The sequence below is a fragment of the Oreochromis niloticus genome, linkage group LG22, assembly GCF_001858045.2.
Source record: "Oreochromis niloticus isolate F11D_XX linkage group LG22, O_niloticus_UMD_NMBU, whole genome shotgun sequence".
Taxonomy (NCBI): Eukaryota; Metazoa; Chordata; class Actinopteri; order Cichliformes; family Cichlidae; genus Oreochromis; species Oreochromis niloticus.
The window spans coordinates 26,997,724-27,022,372 of record NC_031985.2 but is presented as its reverse complement, the minus strand read 5'-3'; the positions used below and the strand labels follow the sequence as shown (position 1 = coordinate 27,022,372).

Here is a 24,649-nt window from a genome sequence, read left to right as displayed (position 1 = left end):
CTCTCTGTAGTTGTACTGTGTACAGCACAAATTCATCTTTCTCTGCATGACACAGAAATTTGCATAAGTCTGTTGCTTGCTGAATTGTTCTGTCTTATGTATTTACGTCCACCTGCGCAGAAATTGAGCAAGGCAGTTGTGGAGATCCTGGAATTCCAGCTTACGGCAAGCGGGAGGGGACGGGTTTCCGTCACGGGGACAGACTGTACTTCGAGTGTCTGCCTGCCTTCGAGCTGGTGGGGAAGAAGAACATCACCTGTCAGAAGAACAACCAGTGGTCAGCTAAGAAACCCAGCTGCGTTTGTAAGTTACTGGATGACTCCCCTCCGATTCGACCTACACCTTGCGCACACGTGCATGAATCAAACACTGCTCGCACGGGTGCATAAATATGCGCGTAGACAGACGAGTACAGGGAGGGCTGCATAATAAATTGTCAGATTATCCTTACAGTTTGCCTTGCAGAGGCTGTGGATTCTGAAACAATAGGAGGGATTATTAGCTAATTAACGCCATGAAAGACAAACACAAAGTGAGAGAATTAGAGGGTGAGGAGAAGAGGGAAGAGAGCTGACCATGCAGATAATACCCACTGTTGTATTATTGATGAGACAATAGGATGGACAAAAAGCTGCAGTGTGCAGATAAACATCACAGAGCTGAATGACAGAGAGCTTCCTGGCCCAAAAGTCATTTTGGCTGCATAATACTATGAAAAAGTGGGTTATTTAGTTAACGTTTAACAAAATATTATAGTCATGTTGAAACAGTGCAGCCGGCTTGCTTTTGCCGTTGAAGTTGACGCTGTAAATGTGATTGGATGCTTTTCTAACGTACAACTGTTCAATTGTGTGTTTTCATAGTGAGAGAGTCGCCAGTACGTTTATTTTTACCAAGCATCTTATTTTATCTTCCTTTTCGCTCAGCATATCATGCTTAAATGAGATATGTCGATTTTTGTTAGGTCCTACTGTCAGCTAAAAGTATAATGTATCCAGCTAGAACACCTTAGTAAGGCAAGCATTCTTAATTTGTCTTGTCTAAAATTATGCCTTTGATTATCTGTAACCCTTTGATGAGCCTAAGAATGTGTGCACACTCATCTGGATGCTTTTCAGAAGCAATTTCTGTCCATACTGACACTTAAAAAAAAGTGTGTCGCGTAATGCTCAACATATTGCTCGCCTATCTCCTGTGCATGTAGGCACCAGAAGAGTGACAAACTGAAGAATTTAGCAATGCAACAGCTGTTTGCACTGACAAAAAAGGTCAACCATGCCTTTCAATTAACTGCTGGTGGTCTAGGCGGTCTTGTTGTCTTGTGGAAAAGGGTCACAGGATAAGGATCTGACCAGTAAGGCAAGCATAAGCAATTACTGATAAGAGCCCATGAGAAAGTGAACATGAGTGCCTGGATCATCATTCAAGTCTCACTTTGTTCCTATCCAGACTTAAATGCTAATGTAGGCTGTAATGTTTTCACAACTCTGTGCGTTCGACACCTTAAATTGCTTGAATAGTGGGGACAGGAAGGCGAACACAGCAAAAGTGAAGTTATTCTAAAATGTAACATGTATTAGGTTGCACGTCGCCCGAGGTTGTTGTCAGCACAGTGGTGGTTATTGGAGTTGTCTCCTTCTTTTGAAATATGTCTACGGCACGTGTGTCTTGAGGTGGTACAGATTCAGTAAAATGAATCAAGTCATAGTGGCTTGTTGTCAGCAAAGGAAATGGAATTTGCCTCTTGTTTTCAGTCTCCTGAACAATTCTCATTTTTATGTTGCTTATCTGTATTTCTTCCTCTCACCCGCTGTCTTTGTCTCTATCTCTCTATCTCTCCTATAGTTTCCTGTTTCTTCAACTTTACCACTCCATCGGGGGTGCTGCTATCTCCCAACTACCCTCAGGAGTACGGAAACAATATGCACTGTGTGTGGCTCATCATCACCAACCCTGAGAGCAGAATCAATCTGGCCTTCAACGACCTCAGCATGGAGAAACAGTTTGACTTCCTCTCCATCAAGGATGGGGGAAAGGTAGCGCATAAGCGGATGTCCTCGCTTACTTTGAAAGGCTCTTTGCTGACCTGTCTATCAGTCATGGTGCTTGTCAGCAGGAAAAGCAGCTATGCGTACATGCTAAACAACCTTTTTTCCAGTAGCACCGGACTTTATCACTTTATCTCTCTACCTCACTGTAGGATCTGTCTACTCTTGTTTTGGGTTTTTTTAATGGTTTTTAAGCTGAGTATAGCTTTGGTCTCATCAGAAAATCGTTATCTGTCTTTGTCAGGCTGAATCTCCTATCCTGGGGACCTTCTCTGGTGATGTCCTGCCTCCTCCCATAACAACCAGTGCGCATGTAGCCCGTTTGGAGTTCCTGACTGACCACACCTACACAGACAGAGGCTTTAACATCACATTTACAAGTAAGTACCTCAAAGGAGATAAAGTGAAGTCTTTAAAGCTTATCACAAAAGCCCACATTGACTGTTGGATGCTTTGTATTCTCAATTGTTTGTGCATGTTTTCAGTATGTGTGTGTGTGTGTGTCTGTGTTTGTGCGCACATACAATAGGGCTCATGAATCATCCACAGTATCTCTGTGCTTGTCTCCCATAGACTGCATAAACTGGCTAAACATTACTTAGACACTCAAAGAAAAATGACAAACCCTCACTTTATTGTCTAAATAGAAACTTGACATCTAAATAAATTCCAAGCGAAGATGTTGCATCTTTACCTGACAGATGCATTTGCGCCTGTGCTCATTATATTCTGTTCCGGGTAGCTGCTGACTTCTGAGGAAATTCTAGAAGCACACTGGCTGCAGTTTTGGTAAACTGTTTTTATGGATATACTTTGTTCTGAGTGTTTGGAAGTAGGATTCATTGCATGCACACTATTGTGTTATGAGCCTGGTATTGAAATTCTTCTACATTACACCAAAGAAAATAACTTGGTAGGGAGTGTCTAACCCTCACTGAGCTGCAAAGTGTCGGGGTAGTTACGGTGCTTTTTGCTAGAAAAACTCTATTTTTTTTCTCCCGTCTTTAATTGAGGGCACACTGATAGTAGTTTTAAAATGTAATTAGTTAATATCATGTCATGAACATCAAGATTATTAGACTATTAACTAAAACTTAATAAAAGATTCACTAGCTGCGCCCACGTCCTCATTTATGTTTGACAGCGTTTTAGTAAGTAAAGGTGAATGGCTTGGACATGAATTGAGCTGCGGTTTGGGGAAGGCCTCGAAGGGGACTGGCAGCGGTTCCCGGGCCGGGCAGATTCCCATGTACTAAATAGAAGTGAAGAAGTTAAAGAATTGAAAAGGAGAGGGAGGGTGGGGCACGTAAACGAGAATGAACAGCTTGTAGGACTGGGGGAACCTATATCGATGAGAACCGGAAGGAGCGTGTTTGGAGGCGTGGTCCCGCTCCTGAAATTTTGATACTTTACCTCCAACTAAAAAGTAGGTGCCAAAAACCCCCAAAAATCTGATGATAAAAAATAAACAGAATCAATATAGTGTAGTTAGAAACCAAACAATACAGTCAACATGATGTGGAAATTAAAATATACAGTAAATATCTACTATGTTTAAAGCCAGATTTGCTAACACAAAGTGTGCCAGCGCAACCTGGGTTTCGGTGTTAAAAAAAAAAAAAGTACTGTCGGTATTTACGAAGGGAATGCAGAGACAGGATTGCGTGTAGGAGGTGGGAGCTCCGAGGTTTTTGCTACTGACCCTGTTGCAGTCGTATTTCTGAGAATTCCTTTCGCAAGGTGTAAAATATGGTGAGAGATTAATTAAATCAAGCCTGCATATAAACATAAATACACCGATACTTAACACTGCAAAAAAAAGCAGTTTTGGGGTTTTTTGCACATGATATTGAAATAAACCAACTGCCCTTGTTTTTAGTAAGCAGCACAACTTTTGTAAATCACCCATAAAACTAACCACACCTACAGTACGAGCACAGTACGTAGGCACTGCACTCACACGCTAATTTGCCACATTTAGTCAATCTGACCCATAGTCTTATATATATGTCTTATAGTATGAATCAACATTGGCATACAAGTTTTGTTCTAACACTTAACAAAGCCCTGAAAGGATAGCTGCAGCTGCAGCTGGGTTTGTATTAGGATATTTAAATCAAATCCCCTCCATGGCAGAGATCTCTTACTGTTTATTTATATGTTTATTAAATCCAGTGCACAATGATGGCTGTTTACAGTATACTGTGAAGATTGCTCATGCATCCTGTTTCAACTTAACCTCGGCTCTCACTAAAATACCTCTTTGATGTTAATCTATATCGGCTCAGCAAAGCCAGAATGCTTCCCCCCACCCACCCCCTTTGCATCAGCTCATTTGCAGACGCGTCATCAACCAAGCCCAGGTGCATCTGGAAAGCCACAATGTGGACAACACATGGCGGCTAATGGATTAATTAGCATGCTAGATGAATAAATAAATAACCGACGCCGCGTGCCGAACGAATGCCACGAGCAGTTAATTGAAGATGACGGTTTGTTCCTGAGAACAGTGTCATCTAACTGCAGGATGGTTTTTGAGGAGGTTGTGGGGCTGAGCACACAACTTTCATCATTCATGTTAATTAAGGACATGCCAAACTGTATTTAGGCAATTTCTAGCGCGTTAATGAATAAGATATTTGTGATGGATGAGGTGTAGCTGGCACTCGGTCTGGGTCCAGTGGCTACAGAACAGGGATTCATCAACACCTACACGCGTCAAATACCTGTATGTGTTTACAAGAGTGAGAGTAAGTGAGAGAGATAGCAGCCGAGGTGATGTATTTGTTTACAGGCCGTGTTTCAGGGTTATGACTCTTCTTGTATGACTGTGTTTCTTTGTGCTCTTTCTACTTGAAATTTCATCGAGAGGCCTGATTGATAAAGTTGTGAGGCTGCATGAAAGCAATTACCCTTGTTTGTTTACCTCACGATTACTTCAGCAGTGTCATCTGGCACTGATGATCTGCATACGGTGTGGTTTCCCACCCTGTAGAATGACTGCAGCAGGGTGAATCAGTGTGACTAAGTGAAACAAATTCCTGCTTGTTACATGCTGGAGCGGCTAAGTGCTGACGGTACAATGACAAAGAAAGTTTTTTCTTGAAACTCGAGCAATTATTTTAGAGTCTTTACACAGGAGGTGTAGCATGTGATGTGGATTAATATCAGCAGAATTATAGACGATCTCTTTTTTCATTTCATTATCAAGCAAAGACTTTAAACAACAGGGAAAGCATTTTTCCTGTTAGTTAATGTATTAAGTAGTCTGTAATAGTTGTGTTTTTTTTCCAAAGTCGTCTAAAAGCTGACTCTGCACTCCTCACTAACCCCCGTCTCTTCTCTGCACTTCCACAAGCGTTCCGCCACAACGAGTGCCCAGACCCGGGTGTGCCGGTTAATGGGAAACGCTTTGGAGAGAGCCTTCAGCTGGGCAGTTCCATCTCATTCCTGTGCGAGGACGGCTTTGTTAAGACCCATGGCTCCCTGACCATCTCCTGCATTCTCAAGGACGGCAATGTGGTGTGGGACAATGCTGTCCCTCGCTGTGAAGGTGTGTAAGAGGGCTCATGTGTAAAGTTAGAAGAAAAAAAAAAACTTCTGGTAGCTCATTAACCGGACTGTCTTGGAGGTATAAAACAGCTAACCGAGAGAATATATCCTGCTGGAGGGGATTCTGGCCCCCGGACCTTGTGTTTGACACCCCTGGCTTACCATTTGTGGCTGACACCTAAGCAGTTGAAGAGATTATTGGAGGAAAATGAATCCTTTTGCTAAAAGATGTCTGAAGAAAAATATGGAGCAGAACAAATGAAAACCCCTTCCTGGACAAACATACGTACAGCTGCAGGGACTTCACAGGGGTTAGATTACACGCTCCAATCGCTCTTAAATATCCTTTTAACCATATTAGGCAAAGAACAAGTACATAAAATGTTACCAGTAATAAGGGGAAGGTGACCCAGGGGGTGCAGGGAAGTCGGAGACAATCTATGATCTGCATTTCATATTGAAACAAATTACTCCCCGTTTCTATTTCTGCATGTAACAAAGAGCTAGAACTTTAGTGTTTATATTTTATTTATTCATTACATTTCTCTGTACAGCAGTCTGGTCTAGTAAATTGTATATATCAGAAAAAATCCACATTATTTATTTATTATATACTGCACCTTGTTACCTTGGTGTTCACTCTTTATGTCCTTCTAAAAAGCACTTCAGTAAAATGGATGACCCTCTATATGCAAAATATCCAAGGTCCACAGGATGTCCCGAAGATAAAAGACTATCTGGTTAGAATAATAAAAAATTCTAACACACACACAAAAAAGTTCAAAACCAAGTTCAGAATTTGTCTTGCAAAAACAAACTAAGGAGAAAAAAAAGAGAGAGTGAAAGAAATATCTGTACCAGTTTGGACTTTGGAGGTTTGATGCCCAGGTCCCTTTGCATGCTTCTGCAGCTCTTATCTCCCAATGGTCCTACCCATTCCAGCGATTTGCCTCAAATACCGCCAAAAAAAAATAGTTTTTGTCACCTCTTGTATACAAACGTTAGCAAACTTTGAATCGGGAGCAGTAGTTTTGACGGTGTAGCTAGCTAATTACGCAAAAATGTTAAAAAAAAATTATACTAATAATAGTAATAATTCCACCTGTATTAGATTTTTCTCAAATACTTAAAGGAGATGTAATTAATTACTCCATTCTCAGTAACTTTATGTCAGTGACAGCTGAGTTCAAATCGAAGCTGGTGATGACCCGGAGGCTTTGTTCTTTCCAGTTTGTGATGCAGCAGCCATAATTTGCTTATATAGAGAGAGCTGAACAATCATCTCTGCCTGACTCAATACTCAATGAACTATCCCCAAGAAGTAGTTTAGTTTAGATAATACTCGCCATTAACTAGCCGCTTTAAGTGCAGTCACCATGGCTGGAGCTCCAAGGGACTTAATCAGGTTCTCTGTCTGTGATACGCAAAGGAGGCACCATTATTAAAACATGTCACAACCCCCCACCACCCCACCCCCGTGTGCCACAGCAGTTTTGTATTCCTCCATCTATCATACCTCTGCGTTTGTAGCGTAATGCGTTTTATAGATGTCCTTCAGTATGCTGAGTTGGCTGATTAAATCATTCCACTTCAAAGGGAGCGAGGAGCTGGCACTGTAACGAAGCCGTCCACTGTGCCCGTGTGTTCTGGTTAAGGATAGGCAGTTAAAGAGAGGTGCGGCAAAGTGAGCCGTAACAGAGATTAGGGTGCAGGAGAGGGGTCGGCGCACTCAAGTGTCTTTTGTGTTAGCGATCAAAGACCTCCCATTTTGTCTTTTTGATGGGAGAAGGGCTCGATGATATGTTTAAAACCCTGACTCCCTGCGTAGGTGAAGAATAATATGCATGCACACAAATGGGTAATAAATGCTCATGTGCACACAGACACACAAACACTGGCACGCGTGTTCCAGGAGAAGCGGTTAACCTTGAAGCGCGCTGTCACCAGCTTCCATAAGATAAACCTTGGCAGCAAAAAGAAATGGGATGAGCCCCAGCTGATGCACGGGAACATCTGTGGGCATTGTCATACATCATCCGGGATAGACGTGCATTCATTTTTTATTTTTTAATCTGTGCTTTCTCTACCTCCATTTCACCTCTCTGTGTTAGCCCCGTGTGGAGGGGATCTGAAGGCTCCCAGTGGAATCATCCTCTCCCCTGGCTGGCCAGAACTATACAAGGAGGCCCTTAACTGTGAATGGATCATTGAGGCTCCTCCAGGCTACCCCATCAAGATCATCTTCGACAAGTGAGTCACCCACATAGCAACTGCTCTGGTGCCAGCGCTTTCTGTTTTCTCATAACAGGCTTGGATTTTTATTGCTTTTACCTTCTCACTGTATCACTGTGTTCTTATATCGTTATGTCTCACTCTAACCTCTCCCAATGCCTTTCCTTTATCGGAGTAATGCAGTAGCTCTAATGCACTTCAACACATCCACCAACCAGGATAATACTGCTTTATTTACTAAAGTCCTTCAGAGGGGTTTGATGCTTTCATTTGATATCCTAAGCCCTAAGTACGCAAACACACACAAGCATTACTGTAAAATGTAAATACAAAGGCCTATGTAAGTTGAGATGGTCTGTCAAGAGGGACTGTGGAAATGGGAGTGGATGTAATTTGTCCTGATGTTTGAGAGAGAGACAGTTGTAGGATCAAACGCTACATCAGTGTTTCACTGAGGCTCATCCTCGCTAACCCGGCTCGTCCTCAGCGCTTCCACGACAGCGTGCCATGCAAAATGAATAGCGCGTAAATGTTTGTTGCTCTTTAATTTTTATGTAACATCAATAAAATATCACAAACCGCTTCATTTAGATGACACGGTTCTGAAACTAAGCAATTTATTCACGCTTTGAAGATGAAGTGGCTCAGGCAACAAAGAGAGAAACACACATGCATGCTATTGAAATACTGTATACACCCACCAAAGCCAAATGTCTCAGGATTCTCTAAAAGCAGCATCACTCGCTTTTCTACAGTTACCACTGTTATTGCACTGACTGGCTAAATGTCAAAAATACATTTTTAGATGGGATTCTCTACATTGTCTGTTTTTGGTTAGGTCCATATTGATTCATTTACTTCACAAATTGTTCATTTCATCAAGTTTTATCCAGCTAGTCAAGCACAGATTAAAACATGAAGTGAAAATGAGCTCTTTGTCCACTCTTGATCTCTTTTCCCTGATAATTTAGCAGAAGGCAAATATATTTATGGAACATGAGAAACCTTATTTTTCATACAATCTGCTAATGCAGATCTTACCTCCAGACTCCAGTCTGTTCGTTTGATATTCTGCTTCCGTGCTGCTTAATTTCAAACAAATGGACAGAAGTCCCAGTGGATATGTCACTGTTGTGTGATGGTGTGGAGCTCCAGGGCAGGCTCCACACTCTGATTTGTAACCGAGCTTTGCATTTATTGTAGATCTGACTTAATAATGAAGATGATGAGGTCTGAATTGAGATACTCATGTGAGACAGACTAGTTCACGTATACATTTTTAGCATATTACAAATACTATGATTGTTTAGTTCTTTATTTTCCCATTTCGTTAATTTCAACAATCATTTACTAAAGTCATACAGTATTGTCTCGGATCTTGTGAGCTGCAGTCAAAAAAAGCTTTGTTTTGTGTTTTCAGGTTTCGCACCGAGGTTAACTATGATGTCCTCGAGGTGCGAGATGGACGTTTTCCCTCTTCACCACTAATTGGTAGTTACCAGGGCACGCAAGTTCCCCAGTTCCTGATCAGCACCTCCAACTTCCTGTATCTCCTATTCACCACTGACAAGAGCCACTCTGACATTGGCTTCCGTATACGTTATGAAAGTAAGGACCTACCACGTTTGAACACAGTCACACAGGAAGCAGTTTGTTCACTTATGCACCACAGACACTAAAAGAAATACATCTGTTGCATATACAGTGGGGGGAATAATTATTTGATCCCCTGATGAATGTCTGAATATCCGTGTTTGCTCACTTATTAATAAATGAGCAGTCTCTAATTTAATGAAGAGAGACAGAATATCAACCAAAATCCAGGAAAACACATAAATACATACATAAACATTATAAATTGATTTGTATGTCATTGGGTGAAATATGAATTTGATCCCCTACAACCAAGACCAAGGAGCTGTCAAAGGACATCAGGGACGAAATTGTAGTCCTGCCAAAGGCCATCAGCAAGAAGCTTGGTGAGAAAGTGACTGCTGGTGCGATACTTACCTCATGGGATGTGGATGATCATGAGAAAGGTGGTGTTCCTAATGATCTGATTACACCTGGGACCAGAATCACCAAGAACACCATTGATCTCACACTACACTGTAATGGACTAAAGTCTTGCAGCACTACCAAGGTCCCCCTGCTCGAGTAGCCTCATGCACATCTTAAGTTTGCCCGTGAACAATGGTTCAGAGAAGGCTAGGGAGAAAGTGCCAAAACTGAGCTCCAATCACCTGCTGTGATTGGAGGAAGAGAAATCCTGAGTATGACCCAAGTAACACCATCCCCACAGTCAAGCATGAAGGTGGAAACATTTTGCTTGAGGGGTGTTTTTCTATTAATTGAGGAACCAAAGAACAAGGCCAAATTATTGACAAGAACGTCCTTCCTTGAGCCAGAACACTGAAGATGGGTCATGGATGGACCTTCCAGCATGACTCTGACCCAAAACCATCTCCAAGGAAAAAAAGAGTTGTTAAAGATGAAGCACATTAAGTCCATGGAGTGCCCTAGCCAGTCTTCAGACCTCAGTCCTATAGAAAATCTGTGGAAGGAGTTGAAACTATGAGTTTCCAAGCAGCAGCCACGAAACCTAAAAGTTTCTGTAAACAGGAGTGGACCAAAATCCACCTGGTGACCAACTACAGGAACTACAGTCTTACTGACTGTTTGCCAACAAGGGTTTCTTCGCCAAGTATTAAGTCATGTTTTTTGATCGAATACGTATTTCACTCAATGACGTGGAAATCGATTTAAATAACCTTTATGCAGTGTTGATATTCTGTCTCTCTCCATTAAAATGAAACTACCATAAGAATTAGAGACTGTTTGTTTCTTTGGAAGTAGGGAAACTTTCAAATTCACCATGAGATCAAATAATTGTTTCCCTGACTGTAGAATCTATTCTCTGTACTGCACGTGTGAAAGCTATTCAGTCTTGGGTGTAGATGTAAATGTAAATTCACCATGATGCCACTGTTATTAGAATACGTATAATCAGAAAGAAAATGGGTTTTTCTTTCATATATTTCTGCCCTGACATATTGCCAAGCTCAAGACTGTATTTACACTCCCATGGTTTCACACTCACACATTTCTGCCTAGCCTCATTCCCACCTTTGCAGCATATACTGGTAACCTTTTCCACTTTCTCTGTGGCTAAATCTTTGCAAAGCTTCAATAATTTACTATAAGCACAACTTCACCGCGCGAGGTGGAGCGGAAAAGTACTTTCAAAACTTCTTATTGGTTCATTTCTGTGGAAAAATGATATTCGTTTGAATTATTTATAAGAATCGCTTGATAAAAGTAAACTCCCCTTTAACATTTGTTGACCTCCACGTAACCCGTTATGATAATTACACTTGCAGGTGAATTCTGAGCCTTTTGTGTCTGCTTCTGATCAAATGTCATTTATCCTTTATTTCCTCATTGTTTTCCCTTCACTCTGCAGCCCTGCAGCTACAATCAGATCACTGCGTGGATCCTGGCATCCCCGTCAACGGGCAGCGACACGGGAACGACTTCTACGTTGGAGCTTTGGTGACATTTAGTTGCGACGCAGGGTACACACTTAGTGACTCTGAGCCATTAGAATGTGAACCCAATTTTCAGTGGAGTCGCCCCCTGCCTAGCTGTGATGGTACGTTCCATAATATTGACCTAGAAATGAATGGTCCCCCTGCCAGATTTCTCTCTACTCATAAATGGGATTAAAGCTAAAGTCATTGTTGTGTGTTGTTAGAGATAAAACATGAGAAATCATTTTAAGCACTTTGCTTCATATTGCATCACATTTAAATAGCTATATATTCCTGAGTTATTATAAAATCCATATGAGACGATAACATTTCTTTCAAGGACTCTTGTTTTAGACTTTAAAAGTTTCTGCTTCATTTCATCAGAAATGTTTTATATGTGCGGCAGTGAACATACCCTTTGATGTTTCCCTTTTTCCTCGTCTGTAAATGCTTTTATATTTAAGGACAGTATTGATTCTCCCGTCCTCTCTGTAATGATATTGATAACATCCACTCGGTCTTTTTGTGTGCCATCTTGAAGGGCACCTCTTGTAAAGTGCATTCGTCCACATTGGAATTGCACAGACGGTTTTAGCATTTATTTATTTATTTGCGGGGAACGTTATTTCTGTCTTCGTGTCCTCTCTGATTTTGCTTCTGCGCTCACCTCTCTCCTTCATCCATCTTCCACCGTTTCCATTCGTCCCGCGTCGCCAGCATTGTGTGGAGGTTACATCCAGGGCAACGCCGGCACCATCTTGTCTCCCGGCTTCCCAGACTTTTACCCGCATAACCTGAACTGCACGTGGATAATCGAGACCTCCCATGGCAAAGGTTAGCAGAGAAATTCTGTGTCGACACATGCGGCAGTCAAATTCAATTTCTGTTACAATGTCATTTCCCTCTACTGAGTGGCCTTTTTATTTTGCCGAACAAGCTGTCTTTGTAAGACCGGGCTGCTGAGAGGCTGGCCTAAGGCTACAGCGCCATGGGATGATTCTCCAGCCTTTGGTCGAGCATTCATATCAAACTGACTGAGCCTTATTTGCAGATGCTTTATCTGCACAGGTGCAGATGTGTTTGGAAAAGGATAGGGAATTTGTACTGTATGTATAATGATATAGAAAATATTGTGTTTTCAATGTTTTTTTCCCACCTTCATGATTATCATGTATATGATGTTTATTATTATGTATAAAGAAGTTATGTAAAGGTAAAAAAAACACACACACATTTAAACGATGGCTCTTTCATCTCCTCGTATTCAGGTGTCCAGTTCACCTTCCACACCTTCCACCTTGAGAGCCCTCACGACCATTTATTGGTGACAGAGAACGGCAGCTTCTCTCAGCCACTTTGGAGGCTGACGGGCTCCACTTTGCCTCCGCCTCTCAGCGCAGGGCTGTTTGGAAACTACACAGCACAGATCCGCTTCCTGTCTGACTTTTCCGTTTCGTACGAGGGATTCAACATCACCTTCTCTGGTGAGACTAAATTTAGTTTTACGGATTTAAAGCCTTCTGAACAAGGGTGTCTGTTTTTTGTTTTTTTGTTTGATTTCACAATTTTAAAAAAGTATGTTTTCTGCGAATGAATGAAAACATATGCCATATCAGATAGATATAGGACAGTCAGCTATGAATTATCAGCACTTTTTCTGTAATCCTACTCATTTATCGTGTACTTTCACTGGTCTGGTTCGGCCTTGTTAAGATCAAAGTGGGCTGCATGTGCCCCAGAACGTAAAATCCCTGCTTTAGAACATTAATCTTGTATTTATTCGTGTATTTTTTAATAATTAGGGTTTCTGAAAAAGTTATTGATACAAACAGTCCTCTGGAAATCTGTGATTAGATGTACTCAAGAATGAATAGTTAACACCAAAAAACTAACTAATTTTAAATGAATAAAGTAGAAACGAGCACTAATGATCCTTTACCTACTGAGAGCATAATTTGCCTCCTTTGTTCTCACAGCATTTCTAGATTTGAACATTAGGACGCCGAAGAAAGAGATTCTTATAAAATCTAATGAGCTGTTATTGATGGCTTAAAATAGCAAGTGTGAATTCTTATCAGTGGCTGAACGGACGAAAGATTTAATGTTTGGAATGGTTTCATTACTTGCAAAGTCCCTTTGAAGGCTCTGCTTGAATAATCTTAATAAATGACATATGGGCTTCTGATCCTTAGACGTGAACTTGGGTTTAGAAGAAAAGTGTCATATTTCAGAAGGTTTAGCCCTCTTTTACTTTTTGAAATATTTTCTTAACTTTCGTAGCATGACAGAAGTCTTAATTAGCCCGTTTCACACGTTTACACATCACAGATAAAAGCCCCACACCGACAAAACTGTTATTACACTTTCTTTATTCGCCATTGCTGAAGATTCATACTTTTTTCTTTCTATTTTCCAGAGTATGATTTGGAGCCGTGCGAAGATCCTGGAATTCCACCCTACAGCACCAGAAAGGGATTGCAGTACGGAGTGGGCGATGCCCTCATCTTCTCTTGTTTCCCAGGTTACCGACTAGAGGGTCCAGCGAGGGTGGTCTGCTTAGGGGGCAGGAGGCGGGTGTGGAGCTCCCCTCTGCCAAGGTGTGTTGGTAGGTGGTCACATGCTTTATTTTGGCTTTTGTCACTTCCCCGCCTCCCCACCTCTCTAATCTCCCAATGCCATGCCAGCACATTAGCCTTCCACACACCCCCACAATTAAGAAATGTACAGAAGTGTCAGTCACGTTAGACAGTGAGGCATTCCCCTTTCATATCTCCTCATTATCATCCCTCCATACACACAAGTTTTGTCTCTTCGTTGGATAGTTTCCCAGAAACAGAGCTTTTTTTTTTTACTTTGTCCAAATTACATAGTGCCACAGTTCTAATGAGGACAGCATTAAACAGCTTAAATATGTTAATTATTGATGGCGCTTGTTGCTAATGCATGTGAAACATGTTGGGTCAGACTGCGAAGATTTAGGTCAGTGTGTTGATTCTGTGATGCAGCAAACCTTAATGGGCATTTAGGCTCTGATATGAAAATGAATTCATCCTAATGCTCGTAACGATAATGATAGGTGCATCAGTGACCATGGCAATCGTTGACCTACTTGTGTTTGTCCTCAGCGTGGCAGCTTTTAATAAACTAAAAGCACCATTAAAATGGAACTTAATGTGGAAACACTGGAAACTGCACGAATTACTTTATTTGCACATTCAATTTATTTTTTGTGTCTAAACTCGGAACGTAATTGGAACCGCAGATATTATAATTTAACACGCTGCTGAAAACGAGCAATTAGACTCGAGTGAATACCGTGATGGTGACGTCATAGTGCATTTCGGTTAATACCTGATTTGTTTCTAAATGTTTGCTCCCGGAGTTTAGGCGTGTGTAAAGTAGGTCAGTCGATTTCCTGACAAAAACCTACTCGCTCTGCTTTCTGTTTAGTTGTCTGAAGCTTTGGCTGCTGGTTTTCGGTTTGCCCTCTAGATGAATTCAGGTCTTTGAAGGATGGCGCTGGAGACACATTTTGATATTTTCATACTGCTATCACTCTCAACCTCATTTTAGAAACTTGATTCTTCTCCACATGCCTCCAAGACAGCCCCATCACCTTACCTTATCTTACTTGGGTGCATTCTCAAAGTTAAAAAAGGAGGGTGCCTTTGTGGCCATTTAAATTCTGACTGCCATTTTTTTAAATAGAAAACTTTGTCTTCCCCCCAGTTTCCCCCCTGATGTGATTCAGAAAAAGTCATTTTCAGATAGAGCTGAAATTAGTGTTAATCATATTCAGATTGCAGTGTGATTATGATGATGTGCCACTCAACATTCAGGTTTAGTCAGTGACCATATTCCTCTCCCCATCACCTCTCCCGTCTCCCCGCGCATGACAGCATGAATAAATACACTCGGAGTTTCAAGCATATAGCGATTGACATGTCCTCTGCTCTCTCCAACACCACCACCACCACCTCTCTCTCTCTCTCTCTGTCTGTCTCTGCTCTCTTACTTTTTCTCTAGCTGAATGTGGTTCATCCGTGACTGGCATGCAAGGGGTGCTGCTCTCACCCAACTACCCCGGTTACTACGGCAACAACCACGAATGCATCTACTCCATCCAGACGCAGCCTGGCAAAGGCATACAGCTACGGGCACGGGATTTCAGACTGGAGGAGGATGACATACTCAAAGTGAGAGGGTGGTGGGAGTTGTATCCTCCCCGTGTCTGTATGACGCCTTGTTAGCATATCTGCGTGCGCGCACCTGGTTCTCCTAATTCCAATACTTCCTCCCACTCTCTCTCTTTTCCGTCCAGGTCTTTGATGGAAGCAGTAATAAGGCTCGCCTGCTGGGGGTGTTTACAGGCAACGACCTGCTAGACACCACCCTGAACTCCACCTCCAGCTCTATGTGGCTCGAGTTCATCAGCAATGCGGATAACACCAGTAAAGGCTTTGAACTACACTTCACCAGTAAGTAACTTGCTCTGTTGTACACACAAATACAATGTACTTTTTTTTTTTTTATTCAGAGCCTTTTGAGTGTAGTTTGTGCTTGCTTTTTTCCAATTTTCTCTTTGTTGCCTTTGGCGCATTAAAAGCACAACGATTCTTTCTTCCTTCTCTGTCTGAATTTGCCTCTTTTTTACCTCTCGCTCTCTGCTAAAGGTTTTGAGCTCGTGAAATGTGAGGATCCAGGTGTTCCCCAGTTTGGGTACAAGCGGGAGGACAAGGGTCATTTTGCAGGGAGCACCGTGTCTTACAGCTGTGACCCGGGCTACACCCTGAAAGGTCCTGAGGTGCTCACCTGCCTGAGGGGCGAAAGGAGGGCTTGGGACAGCCCCCTTCCACTCTGTGTTGGTGAGTATGATCGTTTTGAATTTGGATCCAGATTTTTAAAGTGTGAAGTTTTGAGACAGCAAAGACTTTAGCCGACTGGGTGCTCTGCTTAGATTTGCACTGCATTTTATTAAGTTTGTTTTGTTTTGTTTTTTTTAACACAGGTTTTTGACATCTTAACATGCTAAATTCCACTGTTGCATACATGAATAATTACGTACTTCAATGCAAAAATAAAATAACTAAGGCTTAAAACACTGCTTTCTGTCAGACACTGTTGCTGTTGCACAGATGCACACAAAGTGTCCTTTGGTGCCGGTGTCATGAAGTACCAGACATAGCAATGATGGACATAGAGAGATAAGTTAAAGCGGTGCCGGTCACTTGTTTCCCCTCTAGAAGACTGTTTGTTTCATTTGTAGGTAAAGTTTTTTGGGGGGATGTTGTTATTTTTAGGAGGGATGTTTGCCCTTCCTTTTTATTTTCACTTTCACTCGCTGGTTAAATGGTAAATGGACTGTTTCTTAAATAGCACTTTCTTAGTCGAGCACTCAGAGTGCTTTATACAACATGCCTCATTCACACTTGCATTCATACAAGCACATTTTTTCTACCTCTGAGTTCTTTCTATCTAGCATATACACTCCATTCAACACAGTAAAAGTGACTTCAAGTTTAATATCTTGGAAAATGATACTTTGACATGCAGACTGGAGCAACCAGGGATCAAATCAACAACCTTTCGATCAGTGGGTGACCTACTGTACCTCGTGAGCCAAAGCCACCCCTGAAGCCACGTTAGTTTAGCAACCAAGATTACTTGGTAAACTTTAGGAAAATATTGTGATTTGTATTAAAATAGTTCCAACTCAGTCCTAATATTGTTAGGAGTCATCAGAGCTGTATCTCAGCATCAGTGGTCTGTGAGATATTGGGAGAATTTCAGGGACGTAAACAAGTTATTTGAGCAACAAGAAGTAAAAAAAAAAAAAAAACAGCTATTTAAACAAATGTATTTAGTAAAAGTTTGTAATGACAGACATGATTGAGTGATCTGGAGTGAACAAACTAAAACTGTCTCAGAAATGTGGTGAAGTGGACCTATAATGCCGTATAATAGAAATATATACAGTTAAGCCCATAATTATTCATACCCCTGACAAATTTTGACTTAAAGTTACTTTTGTTCAACAAGCAAGTTCTTTTTTGAGCAGAAATGACACAGGTGTCTCCCCAAAGATAATAAGACGATGTACAAGAGGCATCATTGTGGAAAAAAATATTTCTCAGGTTTTATTTATATTTTAGCAAAAAGTATCATGTCCAGAATTATTCATACCCTTCTCAATAATCAATAGAAAAGCCTTTATTGGCTATTACAGCAATCAAACGCTTCCTATAATTGCAGACCAGCTTTTTGCATGTCTCCACAGGCATTTTTGCCCATTCATCTTTAGCAATGAGCTCCAAATCTTTCAGGTTGGAGGGTCTTCTTGCCATCACCCTGATCTTTAGCTCCCTCCACAGATTCTCAATTGGATTCAAGTCAGGACTCTGGCTAGGCCACTGCAAAACGTTAATGTTGTTGTCTGCTAACCATTTCTTCACCACTTTTGCTGTATGTTTTGGGTTATTGTCGTGCTAAAATGTCCACTGGTTCCCAAGCCCAAGTTTTTCTGCAGACTGCCTGATGTTGTTGTTGAGAATCTTCATGTATTGCTCTTTTTTCATGGTGCTGTTTACTGTGATTAGGTTCCATGGTCCATTGGCTAAAAAACACCCCCAAAGCATTAGGTTCCCACCACCATGTTTGACAGTGGGGATGGTGTTCTTTGGGTTGAAGGCTTCTCCATTTTTATGCCAAATGAAGGCAACATCATTGTGACCAAATAATTCAATTTTTGTTTCATCTGACCATAACACTGAAGACCAGAAACCTTCTTCTTTGTCCAGATGAGCATTTGCAAAGGCCAAATGAGCTTTTGCATGCCTTAGAAGTGCCTGGAGAAGTGGCGTTTTCCTTGGTCTGCATCCGTGGAACCCAACAGTGTCCGTTGGACTGTCTGCCTTGAGACATTGCCACCAGCAGAGCCCAGATTCACCAGAATGGCCTTGGTGGTGATCCTTGGATTCTTTTTCACCTCTCTCACTATTCTCCTGGCCAGCACAGGTTTCACTTTTGGCTCCCGACAACGTCCTCTGAGATTTTCCACAGTGCGGAACATCTTGTATTTTTTAATAATACTTTGCACTGTAGCCACTGGAACTTGAAAACATTTGAATATGGCCTTGTAGCCCTTTCCTCACTTGTGAGCAGCCACAATGCACAGCTGCAGGTCCTCACTGAGTTCCTTTGTCTTAGCCATGACTGTCCACAGACCACCTGCAGAGAGCTGCTGTTTTTCACCTGTTGAATTGATTAAAACAGCTATTCCCAGTTAATCAGGGTAATTAGGATGCTTTAGAACAGCTTTGACTATTTGGAATGGTATGGAACTTTGGATTTTCCCAGAGACTGTGACAGTTTGTGAAGGGTATGAATAATTCTGGACATGATACTTTTTGCTCAAATGTAAATAAAAGCTGAGAAATATTTTTTTTTCCACAATGATGCGTCTTGTACATCATCTTATTATCTTTTGGGAGATGCCTGTGTCATTTCCAGTCAAGAAATAACTTGCTAGTTGAATAAAAGTAACTTTAAGTCAAAATTTGGCAGGGGTATGAATAATTATGGGCTTAACTGTATATGTTTCCATATTCAAGTGCAGTGTGTAAGAGCATGACATGTTGCATAGTATCACATACTTTTACATCAGTCTATGGTATCATGTCTTTCATCAGTGTGTAATTCCCTTTTCTTCCACTGCTATTTGTTACAATATATTGTATTAAAATCAGGCAAAGATTTCCCGTTAAAGTAGCATTATGTGTTGCATCCTCATATATTACAGCATTTATCTGTGTTTTCTTTATAGTTTGCATGGCTAATCCAAGCCGGCTTCAGTTTTTTTAGCTGATGTATGACCTAGTTCCTCTTCCTAATAACAATGTGAATATACCAGTGCAGGTTTGGAAAAAAAGCTCTGTGGTTTGTTTTAGCGCTGCTATTTTGGGGCATCCATTTGGTTGCTTTCCCAGCAATTCAGTGCATTATCTCATCCAAAATGACTGTGCTCTATTTTTTCTTTTTATATTCATATTGCATCATGATTGCAAATTCCCCCCTTTCACTCTGTTTTTTTTTTCTAAAAAAAGACTCTATATCAGCAGCAACCCTGAGCCCAGGAAGCAAGGTTTTAACCCCCCGTCTGTACTCTAAAGACTTTCAGAAATGTGTTTGATGGAGATAATTTCTCCATGAAAGTTTAGCAGAAGATAGACCCCTCTATTTTATTTTCAGACATCATCTACAAGTCACCTGTCACTTGTCGCCAGCCACCGCAGACACTGTATGCATATATTCTGGCACACAGACATATATATATAGTATCATGCTAACCCACCCAGAGCCATTTTTTGGACATTCTCCCAGGTGACATTTTGACAGTTTCTTAGAAACTCACGAAGAAAACCAGGGAGACAGGTGTTCTTTGACATCAGCCAAGGTGATTAGAATAGTATTGCTCTGCTCCCTTTCCGAACCAAACTGACAGGTAATTTCATGTCTGGATATAAACAACGTTCGCCAAACTGTATTTCCCCGAACACGTTTGTCCTCCCGATGCTCCTTTCACTGCAGATGATAGCTTAAGATCCGGAGTGAATTTAGGAGCAGATGAGGGACTGTTTCTGCTTGTAATGGTGGGATTATTTTCTCGCAGTGAGGACACACTGAGCACAGATGGGAAGGGTATAGCGGGAAGGGCCAGGAAGGAGAACGGAGTTAAAAAAAAGTGGCGGAGAGTCTGGTGTATACTGAAAGTCATAGAAGAAGAAATTTGCAAGGTTGAATCTCACACAGAAGCTCCGATGTGGACACCGGGATGTTATTATTGTTGTGTTCGAATTATTTGTGCACATCTAATGTCATTCTAAAAATGATAACCCACTATACAGAAAACTAGAGAGAGAGAAATTCCATATTTGCAAATCAGGAACATGACTTCATGGGTTTCATTTGTGATCATCCTGAAAAAGCATTGTGGGAAAAAAAAGGAAAAAATAAAACCACTAAGACTAGACGCTGAGACAAAAGGAAGAGACGCTGAGCTGAACTTTGATGAATGTGGAGGCAGAGATTGAAGGGGTAGAGTGGTTCGGGGAGTTATACTGCTATGGCAGCATTGAGCAGTAGTTTCTTAGGTCATAAGGCAAGAAGAAAGAGATGGCTTTGTCTTACTGTGATAGATCACTGCCTTTTCAATCCATGAAACAGCGAGTTTTCTTCAGCACAAAAAAAGCACAAGAGGTAGGAAAAGCTTGAAAACAGACTGAAAGCCTCAGCAGGAGTGTGAAGAATGATATGTTCATATTTTTATTTTTTTGCACTTTACCTCTATTTTTAATCTTTGACATGTTTGTCAAATATTTTTTTTCTATAATGAAGGAAATACTCTTTATATTATCTGTATGTGTATATTATTCTGTTTCTTAATGTTTTTAAGAAACTTTTAACTATGGTTATCGTTGATACTTAAATGTACACCAGTCAGGGATAACATTATAACCCCCTGCCTAATATTATGCTGGTCCCCGTTTTGCTGCTATAACAGCCATCACATGTTGAGACATGGACTCCACTAGACCCGTGAAGGTGTGCTGTGGTATCTGGCACCTAGATGGTATTGACAGAACCTTTAAGTCCTGTAAGTTGTGAGATGGGGCCTCCATGGATCGGACCTGTTTGTCAAAGAAACATCCACAATGATGGCTCGACCCAAGGTTTCCCAGCAGAACATTGCCCAAAGCATCACACTGCCTCCGCCAGCTAGTACGCCCTGGTGTTTTCCAGGTAAACGACGCACATGCACCCAGTTAGCCACATGATGTAAAAGAAAACAGAATTTGTCAGACTAGGCCAAGTTCTTCTATTGCTCTGTGGTCCATACCTATTGTTGGGGCTTTTTGCAGTGCACAGAGGTCAGCATGAGCACCCAGATTGGTCTGCAGCTATGCAACCCCAAACAAACTGCGATGCTCTGTGTCTATTTTGGCACCTTTCTATCAGAACCAGCATGAACTTTTTCCATCACTCAGCATTAGTTTACCACTGTGACTTTTGATAGATACTGCACCGCAGACCAGAAACACCCCAGAACAGCTGCAGTGTTGGAGATGCTCTGACCCAGTCGTCCGGCTATCACAATTTGGTCAAACTCGCTCAAATTGCTGTCCCTGCCCATTTTCCTCGTTTCTAATACATCAACTATCAAGAAAAACTTTTCATTTGCTCCCTGATATATCCCATGATATATGGGATATTGGGAGATAAAGTATCTGAATTTCAGGAGTTGGACCACAACTCCAAGCACACTCTCTCTGGTTCTTATCTATATATGATCCCCCAGTCCTACAAGCTGTTCGTTCTTGTTTTCGTGCCCCACTCTCTCTTCCATTTTCAATTCTTTCACTTCTATTTAGTACATGGGGATCTGCCAGGCTCGGGAGCCGCCGCCAGTCCTCTTCGAGGGCTTCCCCAAACCGCAGCTCAATTCATGTTCAAGCCATTCACCTTTATCTACTAAAATGCTGTCAAACCTAAAGTGAGGACGTGGGCCATTATGTTATGCCTGTTTGGTGTATAATGTACTGTATAAGGCTGACAGGAGGTTTGAAAGACAGAAAGATATTTGTTTGCATTTAGAAGAAATGACATATTTGCAGCATAAAAGGTAACAAAGTATTTTTGTCTGTTTGTGGAGAAATCACAGCTTCTCCCTCTCTGATGGTCAGTTTTTAAAGTACTACAATCTTATGTTAATTTAAGTGCTCCTGCAGTCAGTCCCCTTTTTTTCCCCCTTCCTGTTCTCTGTTTTTCTCCCTGCGTGTCTGTCTTTAGTTGCTGTATTGAAGTACAAGGCCTACTTGTCACTGATGGATTTCACAGACCATCATCACCATCATCATCAGTATGATTTCCAGACCTCAATTTTCCTTCTGTTTGAAGGATCCATTTTTCTCTCAGGGGAAGGAAAAGAAACACGAACCACTTTTGACATCTTCTTGTCAGTTAGAGTGGCCTCACAAAACGGGAACAAAAAAACACTTAAAATCTGATGTTAAACATTTTTTCTCTTCTTCTTTTTTTTCCATTCAGAGTAGTTTGTGGTAATTGAAGGAAGGGCTGAAAATTGCTTTTCAGTCATAGTATTTCTGAAAGCACTTTATTACTTAAGTTACTGGAAAAGAACCTTATTTTGTTCCTCTTTTTCTTGACAGATTGTTTTGGCGCTCTGATTTTTGCTTTGCTGTTTCCCAGAATGTGTTTTTGTGTTGACAATTTTCTAGAGACTGAGTTTATGTTGGTTATGTTTTGTGAACTGTGATATGATACTAGAGAGATCATACTGACTGCCGCCACTAGTACTAAACACACACTCATAACAATGGCACTTGTCTGATGAGCAAGTCATTCACAGCCTATCGTGTTGCGCACCTATACTTTCGTTTGACACTCTTCACACTTAAACGCTTTTTTTTTTCCAAAGCATCTTCCTTAAAAGTGGCAGTGAACTGGAGTCTCATAAATTGAATATTGTGTTGTTCAGTCAACAATTCCATCAGCTTTCAAAGGCAACAAGATGAGATCACGGTTAAGATGGTGAATTGCCTTTGCTGAGCCAAAGAGACACAGAGTGTATTGAGTTGGCCGCTCTCCCTCCTATCATTCAAATTTCAAACTACATGATGGAGTCTGTCACATTGGAGGATTTGACTGCTATGTCAATAATTAATAATGATGAGAGGGAAGCGATGAGCTGTACTTTACTGGAAGTGCAGTAATGCAACTTTTGGTCTGTTAGGTATGTTAACCTTTGTTGTGGCAATCATTATTAACTTCTTTTATTCCCCCTCGCTGCTTTCACTCTACTTTTCAGCCGAGTGTGGTGGCACCATCAAAGACGAGCCTTCCGGTCGTGTCCTCTCTCCGGGCTACCCGGCACCATATGAGCACAACCTGCACTGCATGTGGACCATTGAGGCGGCCCCAGGAAGCACTATAAGGTCTGAACAACAGTCTTTGGTTTCTTTTTTTTTTTATTTTTGTTTTTGCTCTAGTTTTCTGATTACATTGTTTTTTTACAGGCTTTCGTTCAATCTACCACCTTTCAATATACTTCCAATTTAGCCCACCCCCCTTTTGCTGTGGTATTCATCACTTTCACAGGCTGCTGTGTAATCAATCTTCAGTGAGCTACTGTTGGCCAATAGCTGAGTTACAACTGGTTGAAAGGGAATGCCTCCTCTGAGTCTAAAGGTTTCAGACTACAAAAAAAGAAAGTCAAGCGCTCTGAGTTTTTGAGAGAAAGATCTTGCAGGTTGTATTGGTTTTGGTACATTCCTTGTTTGATACTTTTGCACTTTTGATCAATAGAAATTCAAGTTCTATATTCAGTATTTTCATCATTTCACCCCCTGGTGTTGTCATGCTGTTAATGAAACTATTTGCTCTTCTTTACCTCGCCTCACCTCATCTTACCTCCATAATTCAATTCGTAGCCATTACTCTTGCCCTTGGAGGAAAGAAAAACACCTTCAGGCTTGTGTGTGTTTGTTTAATCACTCAATTTGTGTTCTTATAAATGTAAGATTGCGCAAGAGTTTACGGAGTTCTTTTGAGCCAATGTTTTGTTTTTGTTATGACACTGCAGTGTCATAACAAAACATTTTACACATGATGAAGTCATTAGGATGTTAAAGCCATGGTCATGGTAAAAAGAAAGTGCATTCTCTTTAAATTCTAAGGTTTTATATCTCAGGGGAAAAAAATCATCTGGTCCTTACAAAGTCTTAAAATTGTGTACATATGTATATGTATATGTACATATATATATATATATGTATATGTACATATATATATATATATATATATATATATATATATATATATATATATATATATATATATATATATGTACATATATATATATATGTACATATACATATATATATATGTATATGTACATATATATATATGTATATGTACATATATATATATATATATATATATGTGTATGTGTGTGTGTGTATACCATTATATGTATGTATATATTATATACATACATATAATGGTATAGAAATATAGATATATAGAATGGTATAGAAATGCATCATTTATTCAGAGTAGTACTGAATAACTGGATCAGTGTGCTGTGATGGAGCATCAGTTAAATCTGATAAAATAAGCTTGTAAGCCTCATGGCACAATGTACCTCAGCCTGTGGGAGAATCCCCTAAATCCATAGGTACACAATAAAAGGTTCAAGTGGGAGAGCTATGA

At 40.9% G+C, this 24,649-nt stretch overlaps 1 protein-coding gene across 2 annotated transcripts in view; it reads left to right on the top strand.

Annotated features, from left to right (window-relative positions):
* The window catches only part of csmd2 (CUB and Sushi multiple domains 2), a 268,656-nt gene that overhangs the window by 143,028 nt on the left and 100,979 nt on the right, over nt 1–24,649 (top strand). For both annotated transcript variants that reach the window (XM_025902309.1, XM_025902308.1), the window contains 14 exons: nt 121–303; nt 1,846–2,036; nt 2,293–2,428; nt 5,407–5,601; nt 7,712–7,850; nt 9,253–9,440; nt 11,296–11,484; nt 12,080–12,196; nt 12,631–12,846; nt 13,779–13,967; nt 15,389–15,558; nt 15,684–15,840; nt 16,036–16,227; nt 23,247–23,373. In XM_025902309.1, the coding sequence (XP_025758094.1) occupies nt 121–303; nt 1,846–2,036; nt 2,293–2,428; nt 5,407–5,601; nt 7,712–7,850; nt 9,253–9,440; nt 11,296–11,484; nt 12,080–12,196; nt 12,631–12,846; nt 13,779–13,967; nt 15,389–15,558; nt 15,684–15,840; nt 16,036–16,227; nt 23,247–23,373 (2,389 nt within the window). The remainder of the gene's footprint in view (nt 1–120; nt 304–1,845; nt 2,037–2,292; nt 2,429–5,406; nt 5,602–7,711; nt 7,851–9,252; nt 9,441–11,295; nt 11,485–12,079; nt 12,197–12,630; nt 12,847–13,778; nt 13,968–15,388; nt 15,559–15,683; nt 15,841–16,035; nt 16,228–23,246; nt 23,374–24,649) is intronic.